An 11,087-nucleotide genomic window follows, 5' to 3' on the forward strand; every position below is an offset into this window, starting at 1 on the left:
CGCCGTGATTTTTTGGCTTGGTGATAAGGTTTTAAGAGAGGTTCAGCACCAGAAGACGGCTTCAAAGATATTGGCGAAGCTCGATGAAGTCTACTTGGCGAAATCTTTAACTAATCGCATCTACATGAAGAGGAGGCTTTACTCTTATAGTTTCACTGAAGATAGATCTATCATCGAGCAGTTGGAGGATTTTACCAAATCGATTGATGATCTTGAAGCTATGGATGTCAAGATCAGTGATGAAGGAACTTGATGTCAAGTTTCTGTAAAGATGCTCTCTGATGTAAGGTTCATTCCGGAGGTAAAAAAGAACTTGATATCTCTGGAAACACTTGAAAAGAAAGGTTTCTCATTCACATCAGATAATGGAAAAATGAAGATCTGCAAGAATTCCAAAATCAAGATGATAGCTCAGAGAGTGGTAAGTCTTTATTATTTGCAAGCTATTGTGATAAAAAATGAGTCTAACTCCATCATAACATAGAAGGTGTCACCTAAGGCTTGGACATCCGGCCAATGGAAGTTTGAAAGCCTTGGTACAGAAGGGGTTGACTGAGGCTGATGTATCAGAGTAGTGGAGCAATGTGAGGATTGCTTGCTGGGAAAGGCCAAGAAGCTTTCATATCCAACTGGTAAGCATACCTCAACTTCACCTCTTGATTACATTCATTCAGATTTATGGGGGTCAGCTTCTATTAAGAGTCTAGGTAGAGGAAAGTACTATATGTCCATCATAGATGATTGGTCTAGAAAGGTTCGGGTCTATATTTTGAGGGAAACGTGTGATGCCTTTAAGACATTCAAGATATGGTTCAATGAAGTACAGAATGAGAAGGGTACTTCACCAAAGATATTAAGAACAAACAATGGCCTTGAATATTTGTCTAAAAAATTTGATAAGTTCAGTCAAGAGAAGGGAATCAAACATCATAGAACAGTCCAGCAAACCCTCAGCAGAATGGGATTGCAGAGAGAATGAACCACGCCTTACTTGAAAGATTCAGATGTTTGCTGAGTTCCTCTGGTGTAGGCAAGGATTTCTGGGCTGAAACAGTTTCAACAGCTGCATATCTCATCAATAAGTGCCCTTCTTCTGGAATAGGTGGAGCAATTCCAGAAGAAAGGTGGTATGGCGGAAAGTCTGATTATAACAAATTAAGACCTTTTGGCTGCAAGGTTTTTGCACATCAGAAGAGAGGTAAGCTTGATGCAAGAGCTCTACAATGCATCATCTTGGGCTATCAGAAAGGTGTGAAAAGCTATAGGCTCTAGTGTATAGAGTCTGGACAACACAAGATATTGTTGAGCAGGGATGTGGTATTCATAGAAGAGAAGATGCCCTTTCTGGAGCAAAAATTCAAAAGTAAAAATAGCTCTCCTGCTGATTCAACTGATGCTCTTTTTGAGGTGGAGGAAGTTGCATCTGGCAATAAAAGTGTGGATCAAAATGAGATCATGGATCCTAATGGAGAATCTGATGTTGAAAGTGCTCCAGAACAAGATGATCAAGATCAGAGTCATGATTTGAGAAATTACCATTTGGCCAGAGATAGAACAAGAAGAACCAATATAAGGCCACCAGCTAGATATGATGATTCTAAGATATTCTATGCTCTCCACATTGCTGAACAAATGGAATTCTCTGAGCCAGGCTCTTATACTGAGGCAATTACTGTAGCAGAATCTAAGCTCTGATATCAAGCAATGAAAGATGAGATTGATTCACTGATAAAGAATAAGACATGGATCTTGGTTGATAAAGCTCAGTTCAGAAAAGTGATTGGTTGCAAATGGGTGTTCAAGAAGAAGCTTGAGTCCTCTAAGTTAGGAGATGTAAGATTCAAAGCAAGGCTTGTAGCAAAGGGTTTCAACCAAGAAGAAGGAATTGATTTTAATGAAGTCTTCTCTCCAGTTGTTAAGCATAGCTCCATCAGAGTTTTGCTGTCTATTGTGGCCAAAAGGAACTGGGAAGTGGAGCAGCTGGATGTAAAAACTGCATTTTTGAATGGGGACCTGGAAGAAACAATATACTCCCCCTGTCCCATTAAAAATGAAACGTTTTCCTTTTTTGACTGTCCCATTAAAAATGAAATGTTTCCTAAAATAGAAACAACTATATCTCTACTTTTTCATCTATCTTACTTTACCCTCTATTCATTAACTCACAAAACAACACTACATAAAATCTCGTGCCGATTTCCAAATGTTGCATTTTAAGTGGGACGGAGGGAGTATATGACACAGCCTCAAGGCTTTGAGGTTCCTGGATCTGAAGAGAAAGTGTGTATGCTGAAGAAGAGCATTTATGGCCTCAAACAAAGTAGCAGGCAATGGTACCTAATGTTTGGAGGGAGTCTCTTGGATCTGGGGTTCTCTAGATCTCAGTATGATAGTTGTGTTTTTGTGACAAAATGGCAAAGAGCCAATGTATCTTCTACTTTATGTAGATGATATGTTGATAGCTGGTGCAAACATCAATGAGATAGATTGTGAAGGCTCAGTTGAAAGAACATTTTGAAATGAAGGATCTGGGCATTGCTAAAAGGATCCTTGGCATGGATATAGTCAGAGATAGAGGCAATATGAAGCTGTGGTTGTTTCAAACTAACTACATTCAGAAGACTCTAAAGAAATTCAAGACTTAGAATCTGAGAAAGGCTTCTACTCCACTAGTTGCTCACTTCAAGTTATCAAAGGAGTAGAGGGCAGAAAGTGAAGAAGAAAAGAAGGAAATGGATTTGATCCCATACTCCAACATAGTTGGGAGTATGATGTACATGATGATTTGTACGCGGCCAGATATAGCCCATGCCATTAGCACCACCAGCAGATACATGTCAGGTTTTGGGAAACAGCATTGGACTGCTCTAAAGTGGAAAATGAGATATCTGAGAGGATCTGATAGGTTGGGAATCTTGTTCAAAGGAGGTGGTGAAATAGAGAAGGAGCCTCTGATGGGCTTCTGTGACTCGGATTATGCAGCAAACCTAGACACTAGAAGATCCCAGACAGGCTACATCTTTACTTGGTTTGGATCAGCTGTGTGTTGGAAGTCCAGTTTGCAGAGTGTGGTGGCATTATCTACCACTGAAGCAGAGTATATGGCTCTGACCTCGGCTGTTAAAGTGAGCAAGTGGCTGATGGGGCTTATATCTGACTTTGGAATAAAGCAAGAAGGTGTTACAATCCACTGTGACAATAGTGGAGCTATTTGTTTGGCAAGGCACCAAATGTTCCATGAGAGGAGCAAACACATTGATGTAAGGCTTCACTTTATAAGGGATGAGGTGAAGAGTGGTAGAGTAAGGGTGGCAAAGATAGATACAACACACAACTCGACATACATGCCTACAAAGCCACTAAGTAAAGAGAAGTTCGAGTACTGCTGCAGGCTGGTAAACTTACACGATGCTAACCAAGGCTTCTGAGTTACTGTAATAACCAAGGTGGAGATTGTTGAAGATTATGGTCATACACAACAACTTAGGATGCATGGGAGTAAGGTAGAGCTGCAGCGTATGGAATCAGGACTTAAGTTCATTCATGAGCTGGCTTCTAGCCGTTAGAAGTTAGTTGCTCTAGCTGTTGTAACCGTTTGGGTGTAGCTCGCATACACTCTTGATTGCTAGAGTATAACTAGTGTATATAGCTATATAGAAAGTAGATCAACCAGTTGTAACTTCAGCTCGTTTTTCTCTCTAATGATTCAATAAGAAGTTCACACTTTTTGCTATACCTCCATTCCACATTCTTCTCATACTTAGAGCAACTTTCTTGTTCGTGTACTTCGTTAATTCAACATATTGCATTTCAGTTTCTACAATATAGCATTTGTTGTACCACGTGGCAACATAAGATTAGATGTAAGTTGTAACTATAATTAATGATGGACTCTAATGCTACCCTATATAAACGTATATATAAACGACAGAAACATCTATCTATGTGCATATAGACATATCATTCCTTTGATATACAATAATTACATTTTGGACGCCGAACAATTATCTATCAATATTATATAGACATATCAATCCTTTGAAATATAGCAAGTATATTATTGACACGAACAAGTACTTAAAATACTCCAATTACAAATAAATATTCACTTTTTATTAATAAAAATAATTATGTTTATAATTTATTCAGATTGACGGCATAGCAATAGCCTGCTGCAGCGATTAACTATAATGATAAGTTACCCTACCCCTCCCCATCAGTTCCACAAAAATTGGGTGGTGATCTTCTTTTATTTACTCTATTTACCTATTATACTCTCCTTAGTCGGTTTAATAAAAAAATTTTGTAAAGTAAGAGATAGAAGAAGAAAAAGTGGATAAATAAAAAGAAATAGGGAAAAAAGTAGTTAAAGTATGAAAGAGGGAAGAAAACGTAGGTAAAGTCAAAGAAGGAAATTTCCATTTTAGAAATGGGACTAATTTTTATGAATATCCCAAAATGTCAAAATATGACTATTTTTCATGTACGGATGGATGGAGTATTTATTTTCTTATTATATTCTCATTTCATTTAATTCACTAAACATCTTGTTGTATCATTACATATGCAGTCAAAGAATAAAATTGTTTTACTCCCTTCGTCGAAACTAAGATAATACACTTTCATTTTTAGTTTCTCCCAACCAGGATAACAAATTTCTATTTTTGTTAATTTTCTCTTTCCAATTAATTCATCCAACCATTTTTTTTCTCTCCTATTAAATATTCAGCTCTCTCTCTCTCTATTTAATACTTACACTCACTCTCTCTCTTCAATTAGTCACATTAACCAACCACTCATAAAATCCCGTGCCGACCAAAAAAATGTATCATCTTAACCGGAACGAGGGAGTTCTACTCCCTCTGTCCCATAAAAATATGTGCACATTCCATTTTCGTCTGTTCCACAAAATTATGTGCATTCCATTTTTGGAAAGTTATATCAATTTAATAATGTAAGTCTCACTATCCACTAACACTACTTTAACTGTCATCCTTCTCCTCTCTCTTACTTTACCATAACATTCTCCCCATCTTTCTTACTTTATAAATTTTGTCTTAATTCCCGTGCTAAACACACCATATTTTTATGGGACGGAGATATTTCTATAATATTTTAGAATTTAATTTTAGTGAAATTTTAGTTAGGAAAAACTAGAGTTTAATTTCATCGAATTTTTATTCTGGGTAGAAATTACAATCGATTAAAGTTTATGATAATACTCAATACTCACTTCGGTCACATTTAAATGTCTCATATTTCCTTATTAGAATTTTCACTTTTTTTGGTAAGTTGAGAACATATTCCACTAACTCACGTCACTCAATATAAAATTAATACATAGAAGTTGGACTTCCACTCTATAAACTATTTTGATCCACTTTCCTTCAAAAGCCAAACAATTTTTTAAGAGCATAAGCAATGGAAGAGCCCTCCCAAAGGTCCATTCTCTTTTTATTATTTCCATGTCAGCATTTTACTCAAGGGCCTATCTCCATGCAATGGAAAACCTATCTCACTTCCCATTTCATTTTTGTTTTCTTTTGTGCACGTCTATATTTAATATGCTATCAAATTAAATAAATTGCAAAAATATTAAAACGCATATCTTCGTTGTATTACAATATTGGAAAAAAGAATACAACGAGATGCAAATTTATAAATGAGAGAAGGGGATGGGGTATTTATAATAGAAAATATGGAATAAAAAAAATTTAATTTTTAAAAAAAAAAATGTAAGGACCGATGATCGGCCCTATCCCCGCAATGGCGCCCATCATTGGCCAATGGGGTATCGACCGAGGCCGTTCCAACAGCCATATGCAAGGGGCCTTTGATTGGCTCTTTTCCGTAATGAAGGCCGATCTCAAAGCTTCTCGATCGGCCCTTCCATTGTTAATGCTCTAAAATCTGCACTAATCAAATATGAGACATTTATTAGGGATCGGAGGGAGTATGATTTATCACGACTAACACAAGATTTTTTTTTTACATGTATAGCAATGTTATATCTTCCTTACACTATTTATATGAATATTTAGGACATTATGTAATGAATATAGTAATTGATTATGCCAGAAATTCGAGTAAGGTTAGATGCTCGAGTATAAAGTGTGAGTATGTATGACTAAAATAAGCACTATACGGAGTACTATATATGAGACATTTGAGATAGGAAATTTGCCCCTACTATTGCCAACAATGCATTAGATCTGCATGAGTGGATGAGTTAGGGACTTAATTACATTTTAATAAATTAAAGCAATTAAAATTTGACGTGCATGACACGCGGGGTTTCAATACTAATCTAAATGACTTCAGCACTAGATATTGTTACAAATTTGCCTATCTCGTGGAATGATTTTTTATATTAACCCAAATAATTTAACACGCGATATTTTATGCACAAAATAAAAAATTCTACTACATGACAAAGAAAGTCCAATTTGGTGAGCTGTTCATATTATATTAATGCAAATAAATGCATTTATTGTTTTTATTAGATTTAACAAAGAGATCTTATTTACTGGGCTGAACACCTGGTCGTTTATTTGTATTAAATAAAAGTGAAGAACTAAAATCCGAAAGCAATAATAGTACTTAGTATAATATTTCGGCGTTACTCCAATGCATTTTGATCATTTTATATTTTACTTGAGTTAGTAATAAAAGAATTAATATCTGAAAGTAACAATAATATTATTTTTCTGCATTATATATAATACATTTAGATCATTTTATATTTTACTTGAGTTATTAAACAATAATAACGGGTTTAATTAGACCACAATTAATATTATTATTATTATTGTTGCAATTTGAAAACATCCGTTCCGAAAAAGTTGAGTCGTATTCCTTTTTGTAACGTCTTAAAAAGCTGAGTCTTTTCCCCTTTTCTTTTTGACAAAAATTATAAAATCTCTCTCTCTCTCACTCTCTCTCTCTCCCTCCCTCCCTCCCCTTCCCGTTTTATTTATTTTATTTAATCTATTTAATATAATTTTTTAATCTCTATACAAAATTTTTACCAAATTGAATTGGGACGGAAGGATACAATATATGTCTCGTTACAAGTGATATACTTCTTTTAGATACATAAATTAAAAAAATATTGTTTAATGATTTAAATAAATAGAGAAGAAAGGAGAAGAAAGAATATATAATGCAAATCATTACTCAGTCCATCTTTTAAAAATTAAATTTTTGAAGGGACTCAAGTTTTAAAATAAGAGAAAAGACAGTAAAAGAAAGAATTACTCAATTTTTAATGCAATGCATTACTCCTTCTGTCCCTTTAAAATATAAATTTTTGAAGGGACTCAAGTTTTAAAGAATAAAATTATTTTACAATATCGCTACAATATTTTAGAACATACGACTAGCAGAAGTTTCGTTCAGGAAAAAGTAGTTTATATACTACACGATTGTAGTAGTATTAATTTATCATGAAAACACAAGGTTCTCATTTACATGCAAGTTTAACAAAGTTACTTATACAATTTAAATTTAAATAAATATATAGGACATAACGTAACAAATTATACTTCCTTCGTTCCACCCAAGTTCAATTTTAGTTTGTTTTATTCATTATATATATCTACTTTTATATTTAAAAATAAATTCTATCTCTCTTCTCACTTCATAAAAATAATTATCTTTTCCACTCTACTTTATCACATACTCCTTCAGTCCCAACAAAATTGAGTCAAAAGTTTTGGAATATAGGGATTACAATTACTCCACCTAAAATTGTACTATGTCACTGAAGAAGGTGGATCAGGAATGGAAGTTTATACTTTTGAGGGTTGAACTAATAAGCAAATAGTTCATATTTTTTAGACACGAAAGGAGTATAAATTACCCACTTTTTTCTCCTTCTCTCACTTAATTAACCAATTTCTTATTAAAACTCTTATTGTCCACTCATGTGACTATTTTTGGTATAGTATGAAAGAGAAAGAGTGAAGGGTGGATAAAATAATACTCCATCCATTCAATTTTACTTGACGCGTTTTTTTTATGAGATTTAAGAAAATTGTGTTTAGTCAAATTAAATGAAGACAAAATAAAGTAGGTAAGTGAATAAAGTACGACAGAGAAGAGAGAGTAAATTAGAGAAAAACTAAAGCAAGTGAGATTAGCTATTTTGTTTTTAGCCATAAAAGAAAATTTACTCTTGGGATGGTCCAAAATGAAATAATGACTCAAGTAATTTGGGATGGAGGAAGTAGAGTAGTGTTAATAATTTGAGTGTAACATTTTGATACTCCCTCCTTCCCCCAATATGACCCGGCACGAGTTTTAAAAAATGTACTTACTCCGTTCCACAATAGTGGCATTTTGTTACGTTACATAATAGCGGAGCCATTTCATTTTCTAACCAAAGTCAACACATTTCTTTTCTCTTACTTTATTCTCTCTTCTTCTCTTTATCTTTTCATTTTTTTAATTTATTTTTCTTTACTTAACTCACTTAACACAAGTATTCTTAGATTGCGTGCTGAAAAAAATGCCTCTACTACTGTGGAGCGAAGAAAGTAATAAAACGCAAGTTGAAAAAGTTAATAGAATATATGCGTTAGTTTTATATGTTAATTTTACAATAAAATATAAATGAGAATGAATTAGTGAATTGTAAAGTCTATTGCCAAAAATAATAAAAATCACATTAAACAATGAAAGTGGAACGGACGAAGCAATTGATAAGACAAAAACACACGACACGTTGGAAAAGACAGGCTTCCCTCCAACTAATTAAACGGAAATTAAGTGACGTTAGGTGTTTGATAATGTGTAGAAGTTGTACTCCATATAATAAGCCCTGGTCTACTATAAATAGAAGCTAGATAAGGCACAAACATCCACCAAATCCAAAGCAAAAAGAACAAAATACAGACATAATCAAACCATGGCAAAGCTTCTTCAAACCCTAATTTCACTGCTTTCCTGCATAGCCTTGCTCCTTGACATCGCCAATACGGCGCAATCGCAGACGACCTCCTTCTCGTATGCTTTCAACGGCGAGCAGCCGACCGACCTACTCTACCAAGGCGACACCCACTTCCCATCCGACTCCACCTACCTCCGCCTGATCAACATCGACAGCTGGGGTTTCCCGGTGCAACAGAGTGCTGGCCGAGCCGTGTATTCCAAGCCCATCCAATTTTGGGAAGTTGGAGCGCCGTTCCAACTAGAAACCACCGTAAAATTCATCATTACACCAATTAACCCATTCCCAGCCAATGGCTTCACCTTCTTCATCCAGCCCGTTGGCTCTCCAATCGGATCCCCTGGCGAGAGCTTTGGAATCTTTGACATAAATGGTACGAATCCATCCGTCTTTGCCGTGGAAATTGACCTCGCCTTATACTATTGGCAGGGTGATCGTCATGTTGGGATTGACATTGGATCAGTTGATTCCAAAAACAGAACCGACGTGGGAACCGCAATTCTGGGGCAGGAGGTGACTGCCCGCATCAACTACCACCAATCTTCCCAATTGATCAGTGTTCACGTAACGGCAGGCTCACAAACTTTTGAGGTGAGCTATGTGTACGACTTGACCACCATTCTTCCTCAGCAGGTTGAAGTCGGACTCTCCGCCGCCACCGGACCCCAAGTCGCCATCTTCGACGTCATAGCTTGGGATTACTCTTCAACTCTTGGGCAGACGACTTCTACTCTTGTGAAAACCAGTGCCAACCGCGAATTGGAGGACGCCAAAATTCGCCAATATGTGTGATTTATGGTTTTAGTGTATGTGTGTGAGTGTGTGTAAGATAAATAAGGACGCAACGTCAAAAAAATGAGGCTGATTACCATCTTATTGCTGTATAAAGTTCATGTATCACTTCTTTATTAGCTTCATTACGTGGCCTGTGAGATTGGAATGGAATCAGTTTATATGGTTTAGTTACAGAATTAATTATGGTTTAACGTTTTCCGGTGGTTCTGCGGAGCCAGTGGCGGGTTATCATCTTTAGTCTCACTAAGTCTTATTAGTATAGTACTACTATTATGTTACTAGTGCCGAATTCAAATTCCATAACATTGAAGCATTTTGTTCAATATGAATCAGAACGAAATTGAGTAAATGAAGTGCATTATATTCCAATACGGCTTAAGTATGTGTTCAATTGACAAAAAATATTACCCTTGTAAGACACAAACCTGAGTTCCTTGAAAATGAGTTTTTCGAGCATTTTGTGATTGAAGGCGTTTGGTTCATATATTGGATCATGTTTGGTTTGAGAAGTGGTGGTATGTGTGAAAAAAATTAAGATTCTAGTTTTGCCCTTAACTAATTTTATTTTTATTATAGTATTTTTTTAAACAAGTTCAGTTGGAGTAGTTAAATACTCCATAAAATAAAACTATAAAGAAATGTTAATGACCAAATTTATTTTTAAAAATCAACAGCGCCGCTCGTCTTCTTCATAATTCTCCTTTCCAAATATGCAATTTGCCACAAATTGTGCCCCAGCCAGCATGTTGTGGCTAAGATCAAGAACTTGAAGCTCCTTCAAGTTGGAAAGCTCCAAGGGCAGTCCATCTTCAAGAGAATTGCGAGAGAGATCGAGAGGAAACTGTAACACCCCACTTTTTGAACCCTAATTTTAGAGCCAAAAAATTTATTTCCTAATTTATGACTTAGGAGACGTGAATTAATTGAGGAACGAAGTTATGACCGAGTCGGGTTTAGGGTTGCGTTAGAAGTTTGAAAAGTCAAACTTGTTGATTATATGACGTGACATGCGAATATTTGAATTAAAGGTGAAATTATGTGATGATTTAATTGTTTAAGGGTGAGTGAGATTTTTAGGATACTATTCCATAACCTTTTCCTTGGAATTTTCGAAAATCATAGCCTTAGTGGAGAAAATCTCATTTTCTGGATTTAATTTAATTCTTAGGATATTTATCCAAATTAAATCCAAAACCCAATTATTCTCTATTTCCTAATAAGAAAAATCGAACCCTATTGTTTTAAGGTGATTTTCGAAAATCACCTATATTTGGGAAGGAAGAATTATTTTATTTTTAATTGATCCCTTATTGATTTCCTTCCATACCTAGAATTTAAATAT

At 35.3% G+C, this 11,087-nt stretch overlaps 1 protein-coding gene across 1 annotated transcript; it reads left to right on the plus strand.

Moving 5' to 3' along the window:
• Positions 1-8,882: 8,882 nt before the first annotated feature.
• On the plus strand, positions 8,883-9,898 carry LOC125195153 (leucoagglutinating phytohemagglutinin-like). Its single transcript, XM_048093345.2, has one exon. The coding sequence runs from the start codon at positions 8,909-8,911 to the stop codon at positions 9,740-9,742; it is 834 nt and encodes a 277-aa protein (XP_047949302.1). The 5' UTR covers positions 8,883-8,908; the 3' UTR covers positions 9,743-9,898.
• Positions 9,899-11,087: the final 1,189 nt, after the last annotated feature.

This window comes from Salvia hispanica, chromosome 4 (genome assembly GCF_029641045.1).
Source record: "Salvia hispanica isolate PSC_SH4W2 chromosome 4, Shi_PSC_v1, whole genome shotgun sequence".
NCBI classification, from domain to species: domain Eukaryota; kingdom Viridiplantae; phylum Streptophyta; class Magnoliopsida; order Lamiales; family Lamiaceae; genus Salvia; species Salvia hispanica.

Coding starts and splice junctions, on each gene's coding strand:
- LOC125195153 (XM_048093345.2), top strand. CDS start 8,909: ATGGCAAAGCTTCTTCAAACCCTAATTTCACTGCTTTCCTGCATAGCC.